The sequence below is a fragment of the Saimiri boliviensis genome, chromosome 1, assembly GCF_048565385.1.
Source record: "Saimiri boliviensis isolate mSaiBol1 chromosome 1, mSaiBol1.pri, whole genome shotgun sequence".
In the NCBI taxonomy this organism is placed as follows: domain Eukaryota; kingdom Metazoa; phylum Chordata; class Mammalia; order Primates; family Cebidae; genus Saimiri; species Saimiri boliviensis.
The window spans coordinates 178,078,579-178,104,094 of record NC_133449.1 but is presented as its reverse complement, the minus strand read 5'-3'; the positions used below and the strand labels follow the sequence as shown (position 1 = coordinate 178,104,094).

Below are 25,516 nucleotides of genomic sequence, written 5' to 3'. Positions count from 1 at the left end.
CCCCGCGCTGGAGGAACGAGTTCGGACTCGCACCTCAACACCGCGAGTCTCGCTGCCTTCCTAAACCGAGCCCGGGCTACCTCGGTCGCCTCTTACTGGCTTGACTGGTGGAGGCCCGGCCGCCGCCAGGGCCCCGGGACAGACTCCGCCCGGACCTCAAGTGCACCCGGCCCGCCCCGCGCCCTCTAGTCCCGCCCCAGCTCCGCCCTCGCCGGAGCCACACTGCCTGGCGGCGGGGCGGCCCTGACGGCCCAGGCCCGGAACCCTGCCTGGCAGAGCGCCCCACGTAAGGCAGGACCGCGGCGGCGGTATCAGCTCACAAGCCTACCCTCGGCGGACGGTCTCGGGTCGCTCGCTGCGTGGCTCGCCCGGTCGGCGGCGTGTGCCCCCGCGCGCACGCGCAAAGCCCGCCGCGTCCCCGACCCCGGGCGGCGAGCTGTGGGCCGCAGAGGGCGGCATGCGGGACTACGACGAGGTGACCGCCTTCCTGGGCGAGTGGGGGCCCTTCCAGCGCCTCATCTTCTTCCTGCTCAGCGCCAGCATCATCCCCAATGGCTTCACCGGCCTGTCCTCCGTGTTCCTGATAGGGACCCCCGAGCACCGCTGCCGAGTGCCGGACGCCGCGAACCTGAGCAGCGCCTGGCGCAACCACAGTGTCCCGCTGCGGCTGCAGGACGGCCGCGAGGTGCCCCACAGCTGCCGCCGCTACCGGCTCGCCACCATCGCCAACTTCTCGGCGCTCGGGCTGGAGCCGGGGCGCGACGTGGACCTGGGGCAGCTGGAGCAGGAGAGCTGCCTGGATGGCTGGGAGTTCAGCCAGGACGTCTACCTGTCCACCATCGTGACCGAGGTGGGTGCCGGCCCCCGCCTGGTGTGAGACTGGGGCGCGGAGGGGACCGTCCGGCCCTTGAACCCGAGCTCCTCTCTCCCAGATGCGGCTGGACGCTGCCACTCTCCCTCCCCCACAGTCAACACCCTAGTGATGGAGACCCTCCAGCCAGGTGGCTTGGGAACGCTTTGCGAGGTGACCTCCAGCCAGGGTGTGCTCCTCACAGCACAGGTTGTCAGCCTGGCCTCCCATCCTGATGGCCACTTTGAAGAGGGTACCAGGAAGGTCCTGGCGGTCCGTGGAAGATGCCCTATGGCCATGAGTGTCCAGGACTTCCTCTAGTTGGGGTTAGGGGTGGTGACGAGCACAGCCAGGGCTTGGGCCAGGGGCTATCCCGTTTTTCCTCTAGTCTCTTCACCTCTTTTTAGAAGAGAGGAAATACTTCTCTTTTCTGAACTTTTAAAGTTAAATAAAGCATGTGTATAAAGCTGCCTCTTCCCTATTTCCTCTAGTTACTCCTTCCCCTACCGTCCACAACCCAAAATGACAGTCTGGTTATGCCCTGTGTTTGCCTTGTCCCATGGTCAGTTGTCATTTAAGATCCATTCATCTGAAGATCTGTTCAGGGTGACTTGTTGACCTGGAATGTTTTCTAAGGTATTCTGAGGCAAGACTGTTGGCCAGATTTAGTTAAAGCATACGATCTTAGGTCACAGGGAGTCGGGGAACCTTTCTCATTTCTCAGCCCCTTGGATTTTCCTTCTGGGTGGTTTTGTCTGTCCCCTCTGAACCTGTTGGAGCAGTTGTTGGAGCTGGATGTAAGAACATGATGTTAATGATGGATGTGTTTTGTGTCTTTCTCAGACACTGGCACTCTAGCTCCCTGAAGTTTTAGCAGCATTGAATAAGCAGCCAGTGAAGAGCTCTCCTTGATAGATAGGATCACTGAATGTGTGGATGAGAAATTCACAGGTCAGAGAAGGCTTCCCGGAGGAGGAAGCCTCTTAGTGAGTCTAAGGTGTTCAGCTCAGCAGAATAGTAAGCTGAAGATCTAGATGCATCAACAAAAACTACCCAGTAGGAGGGCAGAGTTTACAGAGAGGGGAGAGTTCATAGACAGGGAGAGTGCTACAGGCCTTGGCACTGCTTCACACCCTGCTGGATGTGGGTGTTGAGCTTCTCTCCTGGAGCCTCAGAAGGGCTTAAAGGGGCTCTGGAGGTCGCAACTGTGTTGCTTCTTGACGTCATCACCCTTCAAGGGAGTCTGAGAGCTACCCTGGGAGACTCTGTGTGTGTACACACATGTTTTTTCTATGTTTGGAAATTTGATGTCCCCAGCACCTGGACCTGCTTTCTCCACATATATTTAGTGAGAGTGTGACCTGAGCCCCACTGGGATTTCTTAGCTAGTGACATAGCCTCAGTGATCAGAAGCTTCATGACTTGACAAAAGAAGCACTCACTGGAGGTAGCCAACTGTGCTTTCAGGCCCATGAATCCACAGAGAATTGGAACCTTCAGTTGCCATAAATCCTGGGTCCTAGCCTCACAGGTTGGGTCTGTTACCTTCTTAGAAGCCAGCAGGTACTGTGAAAGCAGAGGCTGTCCCTGGGGTTACAGGCAGAGGACACAGAGGGGAACATGATACAGGAATCTCTACAAATTCTACTTGGAGCTGCCTAAAGTAGAGGGAGGTAGTAAAGTGAGAAGAAGCTCATGGCATCTCTTGGGGTTTTACATTGACCCTTGAGGGCCTAGTTAGTCATTTATTCCTGCTTTACTGCCCCCATCCCACGTTGAAATGAGTGGTGGTGGCATTGATGAGCTCCCAAAGGCCAGCTGTGCCGGGGGGCTGACCTTACCTTGCTGCCAATGTCAGTCTTTTGTTGTTTAATATTTAGACTATTTACTTAGCTGTCTTAGCAGTTTCAAAGGAGTTACGTGCCTTTTCACCTACTTATATGTTGTCAATCTTTGCAGGGAGGTCAGATTAATACTTAGATCTTTGTTTTGGCCTCCTGGAATGCTTTACTTTAAATTCAGAGCTGCTTGTTCTTAGGTGAACAGCTACTGCTGGAAGTTGCTTCATCAACATTCTAATGGCTTTTTCTATGGCCTGTTGTCTTTCAACCCAAACCTGGCCTGCTGACCACTGCATCTAGTCCTGTGCCTGCTAAATGTCTCTAAGCCTGCCCTCTGCCCCAAATCATACATAAAGGTGTTTGTAAGTACACTGGTATTGAATTATGAGTGATAGTATTTCCACTGAAGACTGGAACCTCAGCTGTCCTGTTTGGATTTTTTTTTTCTTTGTTCAAGTTAGAGTACATACATGCAGCACTAAACTTTGTGGTGGATTTAGATCTTTGCATCTTCCTCAATTTCTGACACAATTCTGGATGCAGAGGGAGATTCTCAGGAAGATTTTTATTGAATGGGTTAAGGAATAAGAAATCATCTCTAAAGTTTGACAACAGAAGAAAAACGGACAGTTCAGTTCTTAGAAGGGAAACTTGGGGGTGGCCAAAAAGCATTGACTGGCATTTTTTAAAGGAAATCTGGCTCTCTCTACCCACTGACTGGGGCTTTGACGCCATGTGGATATGGAATGAGGTGTTGGGATTGGCAGAGGGAATCTGCCAATAATAAATAAATCAATAAATATTGGCAGGGTGTGGTGGCTCACGCCTATAATCCCAGCACTTTGGGAAGCCAAGGCCGATCACTTGAAGTCAGGAGTTCAAGACCATCCTGGCTAATACAGTGAAGACCTGTCTCTACTAAAAATACAAAAAATTAGCCTGGCGTGGTGGCATGCACCTGTAGTCCCAGCTACTCAGGAGGTTGAGGCAGGAGAATCACTTGAACACAGGAGGCGGAGGTTGCAGTGAACCAACATTGTACCATTGCACTCCAGCATGGGCAACAGAGTGAGACTCCATATGATAATAAATAAAGATGATTTATGAGGTGAAAGAGTTGGTGCTCCCATGTTTCAGGAGTAGTTTGATGGTCCACATGCTTCTAGGCTGGCCTCTCCTCTGACCCCTGTCATTCCTGGGGTACTGGGGAATTAGCCAACCCATCATGCAGTGCTTCTTGGCCATGAGCCCCTCCGCTGCAAACCTGGGTGTTTTCAGAGGTTGCCTGGGCTGCTTGCTTTTTGGTTTCACCATAGCCCAGTCCAGCCTGTGGACAGAAAGCTTTCTTTAGAAACTTCCTACTGGGTGTGGTGGCTCACACCTGTAATCCCAGCACTTTGGTAGGCTGAGGTGGGTGGATTGCAAGGTCAGGAGTGCAAGACCAGCCTGGCCAACATGGTGAAACCCTGTCTCTACTAAAAATACAAAAATTAGCTGGGTGTAGTGATGGAAGCCTGAAATCCCAGCTACTTGGGAGGCTGAGGCAAGAGAATTGCTCAAACCCAGGAGGCGGAGGTTGCAATAAGCCAAGATCACACCATGGCACTCCAGTCTGGGTGACAAGAGCAAGATTCTGTCTCAAACAAGAAAAAGAAACCTCCAAGCTGCTGTGCATCGCCTTGCTCTCTACCTATCTCCTTCTGAGAAGCCCTCAGCCCAGTCCTGGGTAGGACTCCCACTCCTTCCCTATTGTCCTGGACTAGCTTTTCTATCAGCCTTGTCTCTTACAGAGATAGTCTTAGAAGATGGGAGAGACTCCACTGTTAACCCCAAAGCTGCCTGGTGGAAAAGCTATAGCAACCCGGGAGCTGGGGCCAGGGCTGACTCTAGGCAGCAGAGACTCAAGAGACCTGGAGCTTGGGCCCCATGCTATACCTTTGCTGATTTCTCTCACTCAGGGGACATCCAGTCTTTTACAGCTATATGGCAAGGCAGAGAACCCACTTGCAGGGTCCCGTGGCCCACTATACACAAACATAGTAGACACACCTGGCCGTGAGTGGTCAGATTGAGCCCCTCTAGCTAGCTGAGACCCGTCATCCTGGGTCAAAGTTCTGACAGTTGACAAACTAACAGTTGACACAAAGCAGGGGGTCAGGGAGAAAAAAAAAATGGGGGGCCGGACATGGTGGCGCTTGCCTTAATCTCAGTGCTTTGGGAGGCCAAGGTCGGTGGATAACCTGAGGTCAGGAGTTCAAGACAAGCCTGGTCAACATAGCAAAACCCCGTCTCTACTAAAAACACAAAAATTAGCCAGGCTGGTGGTACACACCTGGTAGTCCCAGCAATTTGGGAAGTCAAGGCATGAGAATCACTTGAACTGGGAGGTGGAGGTTGCAGTGAGCTGAACTTGTGCCACTGCACTCCAGCCTGGACAACAGAGCAAGACTCTGTCACCAAAAAACAAACAAACAAACAAACAAACAACAACAATGACAACAAAAAAAATATATATATATATATTCTGGAGATTGAAGTTCAGGGTTCATCTGGAGTTTGGGCAGGCAAGCAAGAACCAAAGTATGGGCCCGGCGAGGTGGCTCAAGCCTGTAATCCCAGCACTTTGGGAGGCCGAGGCAGGTGGATCACGAGGTCAAGAGATCAAGACCATCCTGGTCAACATGGTGAAACCCCGTCTCTACTAAAAATACAAAACATTAGCTGGGCATGGTGGCGCGTGCCTGTAATCCCAGCTACTCAGGAGGCTGAGGCAGGAGAATTGCCTGAACCCAGGAGGTGGAGATTGCGGTGAGCCGAGATCGCGCCATTGCACTCCAGCCTGGGTAACAAGAGAGAAACTCCGGCTCAAAAAAAAAAAAAAAAAAAAAAAAAAAAGAACCAAAGTATGCTAAGATGTTGAAGGTTGATATCTTTTTATTTATCCATTCATTCACTCACCTATGTACCAAAGAGCTCCTGAGCCTCTCCTCTATACAGGGCACTGCCAGGAGTTGTAGAAGATGTGATAGCAAATACCTTTCCTCTTTGCTTTGACAGCCCTGGGGCAAGGATTCATCATTAATTGCAGAAAGAGGCAGGACAAAATGTGTGTAGGAATACATGGCAATCAGTAACATGTGGTGCTTAGCAGTGTGTCTGTTCATGCATTCAGGCTAGGTACATCTCAGGAAGAACTTCTGCCTTAGGGGCAACACACCCTATCTTTTTTCCCTTCCTGCCAATTCACAGGTCAGAACATTTAGTCCCAGGGAACTATGTCATATGCCCCTATGTGTGGATAGGGGCCACTACAGGGACACTTTCCCACTACCAGAGAGATGGCCTGTGGGTGCTGGCCCCTCTGAGGCTGTGGAGGTTGGAGGCTGCGGCAGCCTGGGCACTTGGGCTGTGGTGCTCCCATGTTCTCGACTCCTGCTAGTCTGGGCTGCCTCCTGATTGGGGATTGGACACTCCAATTCTTCCCTGGGTTGGGGATTGCCACCCCACTCCCAGCCCAACCAGGTACACACTTATTCCAAACAGAGAGCTAGCAGCATGCCTGCTGTGGGGGTTGCCTGCCAGCCCCTCTGAGAAGTGCCCGGGGGCTGTGCACACACACTGCCCAGCAGGGCAGAGAAGCAGGCTTGTTTTTCCCTGTCACTGGCCCGGAAGAGATGCTTTGTTCTAGGGAGCCACATGTCCCCTTGCCTGTGTTGTTGGTGAGGAGCCAGCAAGCTCCGTGGAGGGCAGGCCAGCAGCCTGGCGCCAGGCAGGCAAGGGTCTGAGTTCCCAGGAGGGTGGCTGCTCATTCGAAGAGTCTGCAAAGGTTACTACTGAGCACCATCTCACTGTCTGAAAAACATTTTTCATTTTTCTGTGAACCACCAAGCTTCCTGTTTGGGCTTTCTTCCTGCTTTTGGCTCCTGGTTAGGCAGGCATGGCCTGATTCAAGCATCTGGCTGCTTCCCCATGTACCCCCTCCCTTGCATGCAGACCTCTTTTTCTGTTCTTGGTAACTATAAATGGAACCACACATTGGATGCTGGAAACTCAAGCAGTGCAGCCTGTTCCTTACCCCAATCCCTGTTTTACAATGGGGAAATCAAGGCACAGTATGGGGTGATGCTTATCTGAGGTTGGATGAGTTGATAGTAGAGTGGGAGCTAAAACCCAGTTTTTACCTCCCAGCTCAGAGCTTTCAGATATAATTGAGCCTAGTATAGTTGGTGTGCAGCATCAGGGATTCCAGCTCTAAAGATCACAAGAAGGACCTGGGGGTCACTGGCCCAGGGTGGGAACCTGAGCAGAGCTGGAGGAACAGGTCCAGATGGTGCCCTCTGTGCCCTAGTCTTAGTTCCTCACAGGATGCTTTGGCCCATAGTGCCCCAGAGCCCCACTTCCAGAACTACTACAGTGTTGTTCATGCCAATGACCTTGAACCCCACTGAGCAAGGGTGCCCTGCCTTTTCCATAGCCCTGGGCTCTGCTCAGATTTTTAGGAGTGAGAGTAAGAGGCCTTGCCTTCTTCAGGTGAGCATGTGGACAGAACACTTACTTTCTGCTTGTCTCTCCTCCTCAAAATGGAAGCAAGACAGTGGGGCCCACAATGCTATGAAAAACAGGATGGGGAGGAAGCTTCTTTCTGCCTTCCTGCCCAGGAGAGCCATCACCTGTGTAAATGAGTTTACACCCAGAACATGCAGGGATGCAGGATGTTCTGACTTCGTTTTCCAGGATGCCTGCTTTAAAACTTTTTAAAAAGAAGTGAGTGATACACCCATTTGCTCATCTTGCAGTGGAACCTGGTGTGTGAGGACGACTGGAAAGCCCCACTCACCATCTCCTTGTTCTTCGTGGGTGTGCTGTTGGGCTCCTTCATTTCGGGGCAGCTGTCAGACAGGTAAGGTGTCTGTCTCCTGCAGAAGCAGGGGACCTCAGCACTGAGTGAGAAGCGTGTGTGTGGCCCTTGGCTTCAGTTGGTAGCATTCTTTCAGCCCAGGGCCTATTTATTTATTTATTTATTTACTGAGACAGAGTCTCGCTCTGTTGCCAGGCTGGAGTACAGAGGTGCAATCTCGGCTACTGCAACCTCTGCCTCGTGGGTTCAAGCAGTTCTCCTGCCTCGGCCTCCTGGGTAGCTGAGATTACAGGCCTGCCACCAAGCCCAGTTAATTTTTGAATTTTTAGTAGAGTCGGGTTTCACCATGTTCGTCAGGCTGTTCTTGAACTCCTGACCTTGTGATCTGTTCGCCTCGGCCTCCCAAAGTGCTGGGGTTACAGGAGTAACCCCAGCCACCACGTCCAACCAGGGCCCTGTATTTTAAATAAGAGGAAGTTATGTCTGTGATATAGACTCCATGCCTAGTAAAAAGAGCCAACAACTCCAACTCCATAATTCTTGCTAAGTAAAGAAACCTGAGCTACCTAAGACTAGTGTATCTCTGATCCGGTTGGCTAGCTAATATGCCATGATTCACTTCTACACTAGCCTGGCTTGCCTCCCCTGGCTGACGGTGACTCTGTCATGTCCCTGAGCATGGGAGCAGTTGACTTCATGCACAGATGCACATGTGCTGTATTGTAGATCTGCAGCAGTACCACGGTATCCACCTCTGTAGTCCCAAGAAGACCAGCATTCTCTCTGCAAAATGAGAGGAGATCTCACCAGCCACAGTGGTGTGACCAACAGAACTCTTGTGTCCACCAGGCTGATGCCCCTTACCTAAGTGGCCCGTGGCTTTGGCATTTACTTGATGACAAGGAAGGAGAATGCTGTTTTCACCCATTTCTCATAGGCAGGTTATTTGTGTAATTCTAAAGCTTTTAAACATTAATGGCTTAGAGAATCCCAAACCCCTTGAAATTATATGCACAACGTTAGAGACTACATGTGAGCATTTTTTTGGAGGGAGGTCCGTAGCTTTCGTGAAGTTCTCAGAGGGGTCCATTATGTTGTGTCTTCCTTCCTTGGAGCATCAGGGTCTACAGAGAAGCCTGTGAAGGGAGTAGCAGCCTTTAGCAAGTCCTTTGCCACATGGCGCCTCCCACAGTGCTGGGATTACCGGCATGAGACACCATGTACAGCCAGGTATTTTTTTAAAAAACAGATAATTTGGCCGGGCGTGGTGGCTCACGCCTGCAATCCGAGCACTTTGGAGGCCAAGGCGGGCGGATCACCTGAGGTCGGGAGTTCAGGACCAGCCTGACCAATATGGTGAAACCCCATCTTTAAAAAAAAAAAAAGGCAGATAATTTAACCTGTTTATTACTCCTAGCTTACAGATGGAGAAAGTGAAACAGAGGGATTCAATAACTTGCCCGGGGTTTCACAGCTGGCAAGTGGCCAAGTTAGGACTTGGACCCAGATAGTCTTGCTCCTCTATTTTGTATGGACTATTGTTCTAGGTCTCTGCTGTCCTAGAACTTGCTTTCTAGCAGGGTGGAATGTATTAAACAACCAAGTGAGGAAGTCATTGTTATCCTTGGCTGTGGTAAGTGATACGAAGAAGTGCAGGGTGCCATGGGATTGTCTAACAGAGGAGGTCAGGGGTGGCATCCCTGAGAAGGTGAAGCATGAGCTGAGAGTTGAAAGATGAGTCGAAGGTAGTCCGCTGAGGGGTAGAGGGGAGAAAAAGAACATCCGGGCAGGGAGAACAACATGTACTAAGCCGGTACTCAAGAAGAGGCATGGGAGCAGAACAAAATCCATGCGGTAGAGGTGTGGAGAGTGGTGTAGAGATGAAGGGGAGAGGCAGGCAGAGCCCCGAGCCGATGAGCGACTAGACCGTAGTGGATCACAGTTAGGAATCTGAGCTCCTGCCACAGAGCAGTAGGGGGCTACTGAGATTTTTTAAAGCAATTGTATGACAATCAGATTTGTACTTTATTTTTTTTTAAGATGCTTTGACAACCTTGTGGAGAAAGAATTGAAGGGAAGCAAAAGGTATTGTAGAGAGACCAACTAAAAGGTTGCCACGGTAGTTCATGCCAGAGATAATGGTGGCATGGCCTAGCATGAGGGTGGTAGGAATGGAGAGAAGTGGTAAGAGGTAAAATCAACAGGACTTGCCGATGGGCTGGATGTGAGAATTGAGGAGAAAAGATTTCTGCCCTGGGTTAACTGTATGAATTAAGATATACTTCTCTAAGACAGAGAACACTGGAAAAGAACCATGTTCTGGAACATGTTGAGTTCAATTTGTGTGTACTAAATTTGTGGTGACTATGAGACCCCTAAGTGGTGAAGTAGTATGTACAGCTGACTGTATGAATATGGTACTGCATGAGAGATTTTGGCTGGAGAAACATACAGAGGAATTGTCAGCATATAGAACCCTCAGCAAAGCCTCAGATGGGGATGAGGTTGCCTGGAGAGAGGGGAGAGCGTAGGGTAGCAGGGAGGTAGGGGAGGATTGTGATGTGATCAGAGGCCTCCCAAGTGGACATGGGAGACTCCTTCTCACGGTGCTAAGTGGCAGCTGAGGCTCAGAGGAATGACCTTGATGTGAAAAGGAGATACCCCAAGTTCAGAGTAGAAACACAGTGTATTTTTCTGGGTCAGCTGTGTCATGGGTCAGCTTAAGAACCTGCTCACAAGGCCAGGCGTGGTGGCTCAAGCCTGTAATCCCAGCACTTTGGGAGGCCGAGGCGGGTGGATCACGAGGTCAAGAGATCGAGACCATCGTGGTCAACATGGTGAAACCCCGTCTCTACTAAAAATACAAAAAATTAGCTGGGCATGATGGTGCGTGCCTATAATCCCAGCTACTCAGGAGGCTGAGGCAGGAGAATTGCCTGAACCCAGGAGGCGGAGATTGCGGTGAGCCGAGATCGCGCCATTGCACTCCAGCCTGGGCAACAAGAGCAAAACTTTGTCTCAAAAAAAAAAAAAAAAAAAAAAAAGAATATTTAACAACATATCTGGACTCTACTTATTAGACGCCAGTAGCACCACAAGTGATGGGAAAAACAACAGAAAAAGCCTCTTACATTGAGGAAAACACCAAACTCTTCCACATAGCTGCAAGACCTTGTGCAGTTTGCCGCCTAGCCACCGCTATAGTCTTGTATTTCATGACTGATGCCAACCACACTGGCTCCTCATGTTCACCATACCCTCTCCAGCCACAGGGGGGTGTGGTGTTGTCAGAGTCTGAAGCATTCCCCACCCACCCACTGTGGCCTTCTTTTCAGGATCCCTAGTTCCTTGTGACTTTTCTGTATAACATCTACCAAAAATTGGGGGGAAAAGTGTTATTATAGGATTAATGTTGGTCTTCCCCACTATACTGTGAATATCATTGAGAGCTTGGTCCCTACACCTTAAATCCCTCATTGTCAACTACTTTTTCCCATCTCAGTGTCCCTCTCTGAATGTCCAGTTCCCCAATCTTTACCCCAGTCCAGGGTGGCTTCCTTCCTTGTGCCTCTCATGGACCTGCATGCCAATCCTTCGGTGCACTTGACACAGTGTGTAATTGTATATTCAGTAGGGTGTTGTTAGATTAAAATATGATTAACATGTGTTTTACCACTTATACTATGAAGCTCCTTAAGGGCAGAAACAGTGTCTTTTTTATTTATTGATATGCAAAGTGCCCTGTATAATAGATGCTCAGTAAACGTTGAATGAAAGTGGATATCAGCCAATACTGGCCAGACTCAAGCTGAATCCACTGACTGCTTCCCAGTAGCTTGACTTTTTCCTCCTGTTTGTGGCACTCTTTAAAACAAACCAAAATAAATACAACTTAAAAAAAAAATTAAAAATGAGCACAGGTACAGAAAACCACACAGAAAAAAATGTGTAGCCCAGTGAATTATTTCAGAGAAATAACCTTATAACCACCACCAAGTCAAGCAGAACTTTGCTGCCCATTAAGAAGCCCTGTCCGTGTGCCTAATCCCAACTACAGCATCCCTTCTCTCCCTAGTAAGTAACCGCTAGCCTAACCCCTGTAATAATCACTTCCTTGTGAGTTTTTCAGTTTTTTTTTTTTTTTGAGACGGAGTTTTGCTCTTGTTACCCAGGCTGGAGTGCAATGGCGGGATCTCGGCTCACCGCAACCTCCACCTCCTGGGTTCAGGCAATTCTCCTGCCTCAGCCTCCTGAGTAGCTCGGATTACAGGCATGTGCCACCATGCCCAGCTACTTTTCTTGTATTTTTAGTAGAAACGGGGTTTCACCATATTGACCAGGATGGTCTCGATCTCTTGACCTCGTGATCCACCCGCCTCAGCCTCCCTAAGTGCTGGGATTACAGGCTTGAGCCACCGCGCCCGGCCAAGTTTTTCGGTTTTATCATCAAAATATGCATCCTTGACACAAGTTTAGTGTTGCTCACTTAACATATTTGATGTCTTTTATCCTACTTAATCTATAGATTCTCCTTCTGTCCCTTTCTATGCCTTACTGATTAGCTATGAAATAAGAACCTGAGCTGTTCCACCTATGGAATTTTCCAGTGTGGATTTTGCTGATTGCACACTTATGATGCAGTTCAGCACATTCCTCTGTGCTCTGCATTTCCTGAAAATTGGCAGTTGGATCCAGAGACTTGATCTGATTCAGGTTCAGTCCTTTTTGCAAGACCATAGGAAACATGCAATGCCTGACTGTCTCTATGGTAACAGTCATTACTATGTAATGCATAGATCTATTAATCCACTGGGGGCTATAAATGGGATTATTCTCATTTTATTACATATATTTAAAGTTAGAATACTTTTATAGATGTTACTACCTCTTATCTATTGTTGGTTACTGTTCACATAGTTTATGAAGGAAAATCAGGACAAATGCTTCTTTCTCCTCTTTGCCAGTTTTTATTTATAATGAATTGTTTGTCATTCTCCAAAGTTGGCAGATTCTTTTTTTAAAAAAATTATTACTGGGTGCAGTGGCTCAAGCCTGTAATCCCAGCACTTTGGGAGGCTGAGGCAGGTGGATCACGAGGTCAAAAGATCGAGACCATCCTGGTCAACATGGTGAAACCCCGTCTCTACTAAAAATACAAAAAATTAGCTGGGCGTGGTGGCACGTGCCTGTAATCCCAGCTACTCAGGAGGCTGAGGCAGGAGAATTGCCTGAACCCAGGAGGCGGAGGTTGTGCTGAGCCGAGATCGCACCATTGCACTCCAGCCTGGGTAACAAGCGCGAAACTCCGTCTCAAAAAAAAAAAAATTATTTTGAATGTATGGATTAAATAATTGATGTGTTTCAGTCTCTTGCAATCATTATCATAATTGCTTTTGGGCAATCCTGGTACCCAGGCTGTACATTTGTCCTGGGGAGTGGGGAGGGGGAGGAACAGCATGGGCACTGAGACCGAGACTGTCCCTGGCAGCCAGTATCCTGGCAACACTGTCCACACCCGCTCCATGGATGGATCTTGGGAAAGCCCCACTTGGTGGAGCCCATTGCTGCTGCCCCTTTCCAGCTGGTTCTTTGTCACTCTCCTTTTCTTCCCAGGTTTGGCCGGAAGAATGTGCTGTTTGTGACCATGGGCATGCAGACAGGCTTCAGCTTCCTGCAGCTCTTCTCGAAGAACTTTGAGATGTTTGTTGTGCTGTTTGTCTTTGTAGGCATGGGCCAGATCTCCAACTACGTGGCAGCATTTGTCCTGGGTATGGCCATCAGGTTGGAGTTGAGTACTTGATCCTGTATTTCACAATCATCCCACCACCCACCTTTCTGGAGACAGCTGTGATGTCCTTCAAGTGGATTGGGTTTCTAAAAGAACCAGCCAGAGCTTCCTGGTGAACCCTACTAACGGGCAGGGAAATTGAGCCATACAAGTGACCAGCCTGGGGTCCCAAGCAGCACAATAACCTGACTTCTGATTTCCTGTTCTTTTCTGGCCTCTGTGGCTCCTTGGTCTTAGTACTTGATGGCCAATTTACTAGGACTCGCCAGAGCTCATCCATTTACAAAAAGGGCCTGCCACTGCCCAGGGCTGAGGCAGCCTGGGAAAGCGGGCGGCATGGTGGGAAGAGGAGGGGTCGTGACTGGCAGGCTCACCAAGGTAGAGAACCCCTTGCCTGCAGAGCACTGTGGCTGGTGATATCTACAAAGAGAGTAAATTGATAGGAGTGGGCTTTCGTCACCTTCAGTGTTTTAATTCAGAGTGCACACTGCAGGGCTTTGTCTCAGATGTGCCAGCCTGTTGTCACCGAGAAGCTGCCAGGCTGGCCTGCGTTTGGAGGAACCTGACTCTAGTTGATAAGGCCTCTAAGTTCCTTGGGTTGTATTGTTGAATGGATTGTTTTTTCTTTTCACACTCTTAGTAGAGTATTGAATCTTAAGTCAGCATGTGCTGACTTAGTAATGACTTCACCTTTAATGAATTCTTCCTCATGTGAGTATTAAAGGGGGCCTACCATGGCATCTTTAGCATGTGGCTTCAGAACATGGTGAAATTTTCATGAGGGAACTGTTGCTAGGGGGCCTGAGAGGCCACAGGGATGCAGCCCCAGGAGACGGTCAGACAGGAGGGGTTCAGAACGCCATTGCCTCCCTAGTGCCACGAACTTGGAGACAGTTCTGGCTGTTTTCTTGTCTGTGTATTCACAATGGTACCATAAAAGATTAATACGGAAGTAACCAAATTAAACTGCTAACTCGACCTCCCTTGTTTTGAACAGGGACAGAAATTCTTGGCAAGTCAGTTCGTATAATATTCTCTACGTTAGGAGTGTGCATATTTTATGCATTTGGCTACATGGTGCTGCCACTGTTTGCTTACTTCATCCGAGACTGGCGGATGCTGCTGCTGGCGCTGACAGTGCCAGGGGTGCTGTGTGTGGCACTCTGGTGGTGAGTGTGACCTTGTGCCCTTTGTGTCCACCAGCAGGATGACTTCTGTCTGGCCTTCACTAGAGGGCAGCAGCAACCCATGAATCTCTATTTGGTCTCCCAGAAACAGGAAGCATAGATTATTCACAAGTTATTTCAGAATGTTTTCCCCACACTCAAAAGAGCCAAAGCAAAACAGAATCCCATGACAGCAACAGACTTGATCTCAGCCCTGTGCTGGGTTGCCCTATGTGTAGGGAGAAGAAGCAGTAACTGTAAGAAGACCTGCAGGAAGTTCCCAAGCCTCAGGGCAGGATGGTGTAGGCCCTAGTTCTGTCTGTGTGCTGCTGAAGCCTCAGGCCACAGGCACTGGCACCAAAAGCAAGGGTCCTCAGGGTGGCCACATGGAGGAAGCCAGGCTCTTTCTGCACCTCCAAGGGAGAGGAGTTGAACAGGCAGAGAAGAGGCCATTCCAGACCAAGAGGGGAACACAGCAGAGGAGCTAAGATGTGAATCACCCCTTGCAGGTGGAGAAGGTGAGATCACCAGCCCACGTGGAGCAGAGAGCATTTCAGGGCATAGTTGGGGAGCAAGCCACACATCACAGGCTTGCTCGTGGGATTGCAGGGGGTGGGGGCAGCTACATAGAAAGATAGAAAACAATATCCATAGAGCACTCAAGTGCCTTAATAAACTTGCTATTTTTTTTTTTTTCTTCTTTTTTTTTTTTTTTTGAGACAAAGTCTCTGTTGCTCAGGCTAGGGTACAGTGGTGTGATTTCCACTTACTGCAACCTCTGCCTCCCCAGTTCAAGCAATTCTCGTGTCTCAGCCTCCTGAGTAGCTGAGACTACAGTTGCCTGCCACCAGACCTGGGTAATTGTTTTGTATTTTTTTGTAGAGACAGGGTTTCACCATGTTGGCCAGGCTGGTCTGGAACTCCTAGCCTCAAATGATCCACGTGCCTGCCTCCTAAAGTGCTGGGAGTGAACCACTGCACCTGGCCAAACATGCTGTTAGATAGAGTATCTGATAAATCTGCTGGATAAACCAGGGGTAAGGTGAGGAGAAGAGATGCTAAGAGGCAAGTGCAGAAGCTTCTGTTGGTGCTGGGGACAGGAAGGACAGGTTAGCAGGGCCTGGGCAGGCCTGAGATAGACCCAGAAACCAGGCTTCTGGAACCCATCTTGCAATCATATCCTTAGCCCAGCAGGTGGCACCACTGCTCTTCAGAAATGGAGGTGTCCAGCCAGCTTAGGGATCCTGTCAGCGGGTGTAGGGCTCTCCCGTTTTTGTGCAGTGCGGTGTTCACAAAAGCTCACTGACCCCAGGTTATTGCTGCCTGTGGCCCAGCTCTGTGCTTCTGGCTTGTGAACACCAAACATTCCACAAGCTTTGGTTCTGCAATCTCATTCCCACCTCCGCTGTGCTCTGCCTGGTCTGTGGGTCCGCTGTTAACAGGGAGGCCTCACTGAGATCACATCTTGTACTGCCAGGTTCATTCCTGAGTCCCCCCGATGGCTCATCTCTCAGGGACGATTTGAAGAGGCAGAGGTGATCATCCGCAAGGCTGCCAAAGCCAATGGGATTGTTGTCCCCTCCACCATCTTTGACCCAAGTGAGGTAAGCACCACGTGGGGGTGGGTGGGAAGGACAGAGTGACCGTGATTTGGGGGCAGCAGCACCCAGCCCTCTCTCTGCCCGAGCCCCAGCTGCCCCCCAGGCGGGTCCTGTTAACACTCAGAAGCTGAGGAATAGGTTACAGCTGCCTCACTCTTCACCTTCCCGTGGATTTCATATTTTCATTCTTTACTTCCTTTCTAAGCAATCATATATTTTTAACCATTACTTTTAATAATGAACATTCTTTTTGAGTAATAGGACTTTCATAAAGGGGAAATCATTCGGGAAATCATTGTTTCTTATTGCCTAAGATGCCTTGTCATCTTACAAAGATAACCCTGAGTGTAAAATATAAAGCAGAAATAGATTTGGGGTTAGAAGTGTTTCATCTCTTGAGTATTAGCAATTACTCATTAAAAAGAAAAAAAGAGTTTAGTCTCTTTCCAATGGTTAATTGTTGCATATCATCTTGGAGTCAGGTCCTTTTTGATGTCTACCTCTTCCCCCTACCCCACCCTCCCTGCAACCCTGTTCTCACACACCATGAGTCATTTCTTGGCTCTGCCTGGTTCCTGGTTCTTGCTTTTCCTTCCCGTTCCCTCTCCTACCCTCTCTGCAGCAGGCAGTTTTCCTCGGTCTCGTGACTATGAGGAAAGGGTAGAAGCTGTAAATGCTGCCTGGTGTGGTTCTGGAATGTGTCTGTGGTCTGACTAGAAGACAAGGACTTGGCTGTGGTAAGAGCCACAAACAGTCATGCTGAAGTGTGAGAGCCAGGCATGTTGGGCTTGGGAAAGAGGGAACAGTTATTACAGTCAGTGGAGGCCAATGGCCACTGTCAGCCCTGAGGACTTCACAGTGAGTGGTGGCTCAGCAGCCACTGTCAGCATGCACCAGAAAGGGGTCCCATGCACAAACGTCAGGGAGGAGTGTGGCAGAGGGCTTTTAATTGGCTTTGGAGGCTTTTAAGTGAGGGGTCAATCTGGGTGAATACATAAGCTCCACTGGCATCTTTGAGGAAATGAGGCTATTTCAGGGGATCCTTTCAGGCCAAAGCTGACCTTTTATTGAACTTCTAACTCTGGAAAAACAAGCTCCAAACCTGGGTTTGCTTAAGAAGCAACATCAGTGTGTTTAGACGTGCAGTTTATTAATGGCCTTGGCTGTGCTGAATTTCGTAGGAAGTCACTCTGGGTGAAACTCAGTTCAATTTTCCTGTTTTTCTATTTGAATTCTTTTTCCCTGGAAGCAGACCAGTAACTACATGGTATAAGGACTCAACACATTAACTTTTAAAAGATATCAGACCAGTAAACCACATAGCCAGGTTCTCTCTGACCCAGAGGGCAGGGAGCCAGACTTGGGGAGGAATACTTAGAGGTCTCCTTGGAAAATGGCCACAACAGGAGGATGTGGGGGTGCAGTGAGGAAGCTGTCAGCCTGGGCTCCTGTCTTCCTGCACCCTTGAGGGACTGGTCATCTACTTTTCCTCATTTTAATTCACTCTGATTTGTTACTGACAAGGCCTGGGGAAGCTTTCACAACCTAAAACACAGTCAGTATACTTATAGTTCTTTTTAAGAAAGAAACACAATACTCCCCAACTCTGAGATGCAGACAGCCAAGACGCCAGGGATTCAAGTATGTTATTGTGTGCTCTAAGTCTCTGACCATCTCTTCTTCCCATACCCTTATCATATTGTTCCTGCAGTTACAAGACCTAAGTTCCAAGAAGCAGCAGTCCCACAACATTCTGGATCTGCTTCGAACCCGGAATATCCGGATGGTCACCATCATGTCTATAATTCTGTGGTATGTAAAAGAGACCTGCCTGAGGCTTCCAGACAAAGTTTCTTGAGGTGGCCATTGGGCCTCTTGTTTACAGACATGCCTCGGATGAAAACTTAAAGCCTATGTCATCAGAGAGTGAAAAGGATATGTCTCGTGTTACCTGAAGAAATGGGCATGTCACAATTCTTAATGGGATGGAACCTCAGAAAAAGAAAATGAAAACAATTGTGGAGGCTCTTTTGGGAAATACGAACTCTTTGGTGGGGAATCTCTCCAGATCTTAAGATGAATCTTTGCCCCCTTTGGGTCATTTAGTTCCTGTCTCCTACCCAGTCACAGACAGTGGCTGAGGAGGCCAGGTAGGGCTTTTAAGAGGGATCTGATCCTGCTGAGCAATCTAGGGGGGGGGAAAAGAAGGATCTGAGTGAAGACACCATGTCCTGTAGGCTGCAGAGGCTGCTAATTACTTTCTGGAAATGTGGAAGTGGGATGTGCTCCTCCTGGGATGTCCACAGACAGCCCTGGAGTCAGGGCCATGGCCTAGATGTCCTCACCAGGCTTCCACTAACAAGGCATTTCACGAAGTGTGTCAGAAAGGGATTTGTGAATTACCAGGGAGAGGGAACATGTCCAAGTGTGCCTGGCTACCTTTTGCTCAGCAGCCGAACCCTGGGATTCTAGGTGATTTCTGGACCCTGCTGGGTGAGCTGTGAGAAGATGGGAGAGGAGGGCAGACTTCATCTCAGAGTCCTTATTACTAGTCTCATCCAGCTTTGAGGCAGTTGGCCACTGTGCCTAATGAGGGGGTGCTATGAGTCACCCACTTCCAAGGAATGGCCCAGATCCCTCTGGGCAGTTCACCTTTCCCTGAGTTGGCCTCAAGACGGGAGCAGCATTTGGCCTGCAGCACAGACATGCCAGCCTGCGATGAGTCACCCACTTTGTGTTCACCCAGGCTCTCCTCCCTGCTCTGGATTTCCCGGGGACTCATGCACATACTCTTTTTATTGTACCAGCTGTGTGTTCCACCTGCAGATGAGTCAAAAACAGTCTAATCCATAAAGGTCTGGTTTGCCAGAGTGTGGGTCATCAACAGAGAGAATGCCTACTGGGACTGCCCAGGCCAGGGCACAGCGGGGATGCAGATGAGAGGCAATGTGGCCCCTCCATTGGGAGCTACCTCTCTGCTCTGCAAGCACCGTGGGGCTGGTGTCAGCTGCCTCTGACCAGCCTCTTCCTGACTGGTCACCACAGGTAGTGTGTGTGGGTCTCTCTCCAAGTGTTTGATCTAATGTGTTGTTCCTTTTTTTTTTTTTTTTTTTTTTTTATCTTATCCACCCAATCCTATCACATCTCACTTGATGTCTGCCTCCTGACTCATTCTCTAGCTCCTTCTGCAGTTGCTGGATTTGAGGAGGTTCAGCTTAGGATTTTTAAAGCTGAAAGGCAGGTTGGACTTTTTCTTTACAGTGAAGTAAATCTATCTGAATTATATAAGCTTTTTGCTGGGGACACTGTCTATATGGAAGGCTCTGAGAGTACTCTGGCGCAGTTTACACTGTACCACTTGGACTGGGGGAAGTTATCTTTTGTTCTAGGAAGTAAGATGCAGGGTTACAGTGACTGCTGCCTTACTCGTCTCTACTTAAAGATGGTTTGGAATTTACTGAAATAATCACATTGTAAAAGTTGTACAGGTTGGGAGAGATGTGGTACTGCTTTTCCAGCTTTCTTCTGCACTCTGTTTCAGGATGACCATATCAGTGGGCTATTTCGGGCTTTCCCTTGATACTCCTAACTTGCATGGGGACATCTATGTGAACTGCTTCCTTTCAGCAACGGTTGAAGTCCCAGCATACGTGTTGGCCTGGCTGCTGCTGCGGTATTTGCCCCGGCGCTATTCCATGGCCACTGCCCTCTTCCTGGGTGGCAGTGTCCTTCTCTTCGTGCAGCTGGTGCCCCCAGGTAGGGACCAGGTGCATCTGTGGTTTGGGGTCTTCATTGAGTCTCTTACTCTCTACCAAGCTGTCTTTCTCAATTAATAAAGATAATAAAATCAAGCCCATCACAGCTCACCTACATATATACATTCTTGGCTTAAAAATCAATAGAAAGTACCTTCTGAGGCCAGAACACTTATGGCCTAGGCTTTGAGGGAGTGAGAAAAGGCAGCCCATTGGGGCTGTTGGTTAATTTTATTCTGTACCCAAGTTAATGTGCTTGTGTTGTTTTCCACTCCAGAAAAAGGGAGAAGAAAGAGCCATTCCGTTACTTTTTTTCCTGGCCCTGTCTTCTTTATTTATCTGATAAATTGCTAAGGCATTCTACCATGGATTGGGTACTGTGCTCAGTGATAATGATACACAAGAAAATCAGCCAGGCAGAACCCTAGGCCCTTATGGAGCGTTTATCTTAGTTAGATAAGACAGACAACGAACAAGTAAATAAAATGTTTAATATAGTTCAGATTGTGTTACCTTCTAGGAATACAAATGAAGAAAAATGACGAGTTAGTTTACATAGTCACAGATAGTGTCCCTGAACAGGGGGCAGTTCAGCAGAAATGTGCATAAAGTATCAGAAAGCCCTGAAAAAGTCTAGGAGGACATTTTAGGAAGAAGAAACGGCAAAGGCAGTGACCCTGAGCAGGGGATGAGCCTGGCATGTTTGAGAAGGAGGAAGGGGAGGGGCCAGGCCACTGAGAGGCCTCACAGGCCCTTAGCAGGATTTTATTTCTGAAACTATCTTGGTATCCCACAGATAGGTGGGAGGTAGCCCTTTCCAGTAATCAATAGAACAGCTCATGGGCCCTCATCTCTCCCTCTCCATCACTGTGCCCAGAGTCTTCAGTGCACCTGTAGATTTGGCAGTCTCTGGTGGTTGCTTTTTGGCCCACCAGACTGGGAACACTACATGGGAACAGCTCCCCATGGGATGTGGCAGGAGAAGCCCAGAACCCATGTAGAGGCTCACAGCTGAGCTCAGAGCGACCTTCAGGTCACGCATAGCTCTCCTATCAGCACAGCACAGAGAGATTAGAAGATCAACTCAAGGTTCTGATGGCCTATGAATTTTTTGATGTCTGGGTGGGAAGAAAGCATGAAATGAGTTAGAACTGAATGTTCTGTTCATCTGAACATCATGAGTTAATTCCACAGTGTCTGCAGTGTGAGGTTCTGGGGTGACAGCTGACCCGTGACAGACAAGTCTTTAATGACTTCTGGACTGGGAAGCAGGTTGATTGGGCTACTGAGGAGCTTACTCTGGCAGTCTCCAGGCTGAGGAAAGTGCATGTCCTCACACAGCTGCAGGTCCCCAGCCTCCTTTCAGCAATCAACTTGGAGGGAAGTCTTGGCTACAGCCCCTTTCCCCACAATAGGAAGTGATAAAAAATGACTCCCCCAAAACTTCAGGGGGAAAGTATGTTTGTTTTGCTCTCAATAGCTGCATCCTATGGGTTGGTGCCAACTCTTACCCTCTTTCCTTTGCCTCTCCAGACTTGTATTATTTGACTACAGCCCTGGTGATGGTGGGCAAGTTTGGAATCACGGCTGCCTTTTCCATGGTCTATGTGTACACAGCCGAGCTGTATCCCACAGTGGTGAGAAACATGGGTGTGGGAGTCAGCTCCACAGCATCCCGCCTGGGCAGCATCCTGTCTCCCTACTTTGTTTACCTTGGTAAGTCCCATGGGCCTAGGGCACACTAAAGCAATGGGATGGAAGTACTAATTGGCTTGAATATAAGCTGGAGGTAGCTTGTTAACAGGAAAACAAGCTCATACAGCACATGGGCTCCATCCAGTACTGGATCTTTAGCCGGGGAGGGTTCTTATCCCAGTGTACTGGCCCTGACTTTCATATGGAGAACAATCTATAGACTACCTAGAAATTGATGAGAAAATGAGAGGGTTTGTTTCTGTTTTAGCTGTCCCAGGCCTTCCATCGGAGACTACAATTCCTTTATCCTAAGAACCTACAGAGTGGTTTAGCAAGCCGGTATACTTAGTTGGAGAAATGTCTTGGAATCAGAGTTTAAAAGTAAGATGAAGGAAAAGATGTCCATGTAAGAGGTCTGATGAACTGAAAATTATCATAACCTGGAGCACCATAGAGCGATTTCATGTTGTGGGAAGATTCACCCCATGCCATTTTATGTAGCAGGGCTCCAGTTTTCTCTTCTCAGAATTACGTCCTCATAACACCTGCAGTTTCCCTGCACACCCCTAGCCAGTACCTCTTTAGGGAGGTGGCACACCCCTGAGAGTACCCAGAGTGCTTTGTGAACATGTTATGTAGATCTCAAACCAAGAGTACCCTGCCTAGCCTGAAGGCAGATCACATGGGCTGGAACACATCTGCAGAGGTGGAGGAGTTATTTCCATCCCTGGACAAGTACCTCCAGTTCCTTGGAAACCCAACCTTGGGAAATAAGAATAATTAGCATGGCCCAGCTTTTCTCCTGCAACCACCCCTCTCTACTCCTCCCTTGCATGGTGGAACACCACGGGGCTCTGGGCGTGCCCGTGCCAGCTCTGGGTTCTGAAACCTGTCTAGGTGCCAGATTCTAATCTGGCAGCTCAGACCGTGAGAGATGCGAGAACAAGAAGGAAGGTGATCCCCCTTACAGAGTCCTGAGAGCATAAAAGGGTAGAGAGAGACCAAGTCTAACAAAGCCCTGGGCCTGCGCTGTCTGCTTTGCCATAGGTGTCTACGACCGCTTCCTGCCCTACATTCTCATGGGAAGTCTGACCATCCTGACAGCCATCCTCACCTTGTTTCTCCCAGAGAGCTTCGGTACCCCACTCCCAGATACCATTGACCAGATGCTAAGGGTCAAAGGGTAAGAAGACCTCCTCCCTCAGTGTTGATGCTCTGGGTCTAGGCCTGGCGAGGTCTCAGGAATCCCCCACATGAGAGTCACTCACAAATTCCCTCTCACAGACACCATGGACTAGTTTAGCCATCAGAGGGTTGTACATGGCAAGGTGCTTACTTATAGCCTGTCCTCTCTGGTCTGTTCCTGTGTGGACATGTCACTATACACATCTCCATGGCAGTAGCCATGCTGGATAGTGCAGAGGCTAGAAGAAACCTTTCAGAATCTGCTTCATGATTCTCTTTCCCAGGGAAGATATCCTCAGTTTGTTTGGAGACTAGGAGGCATCTTTTTAAAATTAAAAAAAAAAATTTTACTAACATTTTTTTGCTTGTTTTTATAGAATGAAACACAGACAAACTCCAAGTCACACAAGGATGTTAAAAGATGGTGAAGAAAGGCCCACAATTCTTAAAAGCACGGCCCTCTAACACACCTTCCAGTAAGGGAAAAACTGAAGAGGAAAAATCGTCTTGCCAGAAATGGCCAGCTTGTGCAGAGTCTGAGACCTTCAGTGACAAAGGCCTTTTACTGTTTATCCTCTTGACCTGTGTCTGACTTGCTCATGGATGGTCACCACTCAAAGGCTACGTATGGTCCTAGAGCACCACCTTCCTCTAGGGACACTGCGGCTACCTACAGATAACTTCATATAAGTCCTAACTATTACAATGATGGACTCCACTTTATAAGAAGCTAATTATTCACTAGCACCAGTGAGAACTGGAGGAATATGAGAAGCTTACACTAAATTTATATTTTAATTTCGACTACCTGAAAAGGCCCTTAATAAGGCTAGAGGTCTAAGTCCCCCCACCCCTTCCCTAGTCCCTCTAATGGTGAACTTTAGAGGGAAAGGAAATAATTGCATGAGGAGTTTGATTTCTTACCTTTTCTCAGTTACAGAGGACATTAACTGGATCATTGCTTCCCCAGGGCAGGAGAGCGCAAGGCTAGGGAAAGCGAAAGGTAACGAAGATGGAGCAGAATGAGCAGATGCGGATCACTGGCAAGTGCGCCTATGTGCACGCTCTTAGAACACTCAGCATAATGACTAAGTAGACTTGTCTACATCTGATCAAAGCACTGGGCTTGTCTAGGCCCATAAGAAATACACCATCGAATCTACTATTCTTGTTTTCCACTGCTGTGGAAACCTTGCTACTATAGAGTCTTATGTATGGTTTAAAGGAAGTTTATCCGTGAGAGAGACAAGCAACCTTGTCTTATCTCTCAAATCTGTAATGTTGGTTTTGTTTTGTTGTTTGTTGTTATGTGATTTTCTCCTTATTTGCCCTTCAGAATACACTTGGGAAAGGCTAGTTCCTTAGCCTCCTGATTTGTGTTTTTGTTTTGTTTTGAGATGGAATCTCACTCTGTTGCCCACACTGGAGTGCAGAGGCTCTCAATCTTGGCCTCAGTAGGGGCCGGCTCACTGCGACCTTCGCTTCCTGGGTTCAAGCGATTTTTCTGCCTCAGCCTCCCAAGTAGCTGGGACTATAAGCGCCCAGAACCATGCCCAGCTATTTTTTTTTTTCTGTATTTTTAGTAGAGAAGGGGTTTCACTACATCGGCCAGGCTGGTCTCTAATCTTATCTTCAGATCCGCCTGCCTCAGCCTCTCAAAGTGCTAGGATTACAGGCATGAGCCTCTGTGCCTGGTCATGTCTTTTTTTTTTTTTTTTTTTTTTTTTTAAAGATGGGGTTTCACCATCATGGCCAGGCTGGTCTTGAACTCCTGACCTCAGGTGATCCACCCACCTCAGCCTCCCAAAGTGCTAGGATTACAGGCATGAGCCACCACACCCGGCTCATCTTTTGTTTTTTTTAAACCCGGAATCACTCTGGCAATTGTCTGCAGCTGCCACTGGTGCCAGGTCTTACCAGCCCTAGCCTCTAGCACTTCTCTAAGTGCCAAAAACAGTGTCATTGTGTGTGTTCCTTTTTTGATACTTAATCATAGGAAGAAATTACAAAAAAGAAATTTAAATTGTGTTCACAGTCTTTCAGATTAGCTCACTTTAGTCCTATAACATTATCGGGAGATATTTTGTGTTCAGTGTAATTGTCTTCTCTTGGCTGATCATGTTACCATGGTACTCCTAAAGCATATGCTCTACCTGGTTAAAAAAGAACAAACACGTTTTTTGTGAAAGCTGTGAAGTGCCTTGGGAAATAAAGTTTTAATAAGTAAAATGATTTTTTAAATAACAGCAACTGCCTAGAATCTTTATTTCCAGAATTTAGTGAGCCTGTGCCACAGTCACCTGCCTTTTCTCTGTATCAGCTTGGGCTAATTCTAGCAACGGTTGGAATTAATCTCTAAGGCTAAGATTTTATTCTTGTGCACAAGAATTCTTTACGTAATTACTGACTATGGACTGAGCCAGTCTTCTTGCACAAATGTTGTAGCACGGGTTCCCTTGAAAGCAGAGCCTGAGACCAGTGCTTCTGTGCAGTTAAGCAGTTTATGCTTTTGGGAACAAGATTCCAGGGAGTAGGAATAAAAGACAGGAGGAGGAGAACAGGGAAGAGGGGGGCTGAATACAAGGATGCATTTTCAGGTTGGCTAGCAACAAGGGCAGGGGTGCTCCATCCAGCAGGGACTTTGGAGGAAGCTTATGAAATGCATCTCAATACCATCTGTACCATGGATAAAAGGGGGAAGCATTTCTCTGTTGGCACCCATTTGTCAAAAGCAGCCCATAGGTATCAGCTCCCCATATTTCCAGGCTGCACATGCA

The 25,516-nt window shown here is 48.4% G+C and overlaps 1 protein-coding gene and 1 long non-coding RNA gene across 3 annotated transcripts in view; one reads left to right on the top strand and one right to left on the bottom strand.

Moving 5' to 3' along the window:
• The window catches only part of LOC120365365 (uncharacterized), a 39,021-nt gene extending 38,624 nt beyond the window's left edge, over positions 1–397 (bottom strand). Inside the window, exon 1 of the long non-coding RNA XR_005580321.2 lies at positions 329–397. This is a non-coding gene — a long non-coding RNA (uncharacterized LOC120365365). The remainder of the gene's footprint in view (positions 1–328) is intronic.
• On the top strand, positions 204–24,985 carry SLC22A5 (solute carrier family 22 member 5). Of its 2 annotated transcripts, XM_074381661.1 has the most exons (11): positions 204–850; positions 7,279–7,353; positions 7,488–7,591; positions 13,163–13,317; positions 14,335–14,506; positions 15,981–16,107; positions 17,816–17,916; positions 19,646–19,860; positions 21,393–21,575; positions 22,602–22,737; positions 23,117–24,985. In XM_074381661.1, the coding sequence occupies exons 1-11, from the start codon at positions 458–460 to the stop codon at positions 23,202–23,204; spliced, it is 1,749 nt and encodes a 582-aa protein (XP_074237762.1). In that variant the 5' UTR covers positions 204–457; the 3' UTR covers positions 23,205–24,985. The 2 variants fall into 2 exon arrangements, with proteins under 2 accessions (XP_074237762.1, XP_039328902.1); XM_039472968.2 differs by lacking the exon at positions 7,279–7,353.
• The last annotated feature ends 531 nt before the right edge of the window (positions 24,986–25,516 follow it).

Excerpts from the sequence above, each read along its gene's own strand:
- SLC22A5 (XM_074381661.1), top strand. The coding sequence starts at position 458 with ATGCGGGACTACGACGAGGTGACCGCCTTCCTGGGCGAGTGGGGGCCC. Across the intron at positions 13,318-14,334 it reads CGTGGCAGCATTTGTCCTGG|GGACAGAAATTCTTGGCAAG; the intron begins GTATGGCCATCA and ends TGTTTTGAACAG. Across the intron at positions 14,507-15,980 it reads CTGTGTGTGGCACTCTGGTG|GTTCATTCCTGAGTCCCCCC; the intron begins GTGAGTGTGACC and ends TTGTACTGCCAG.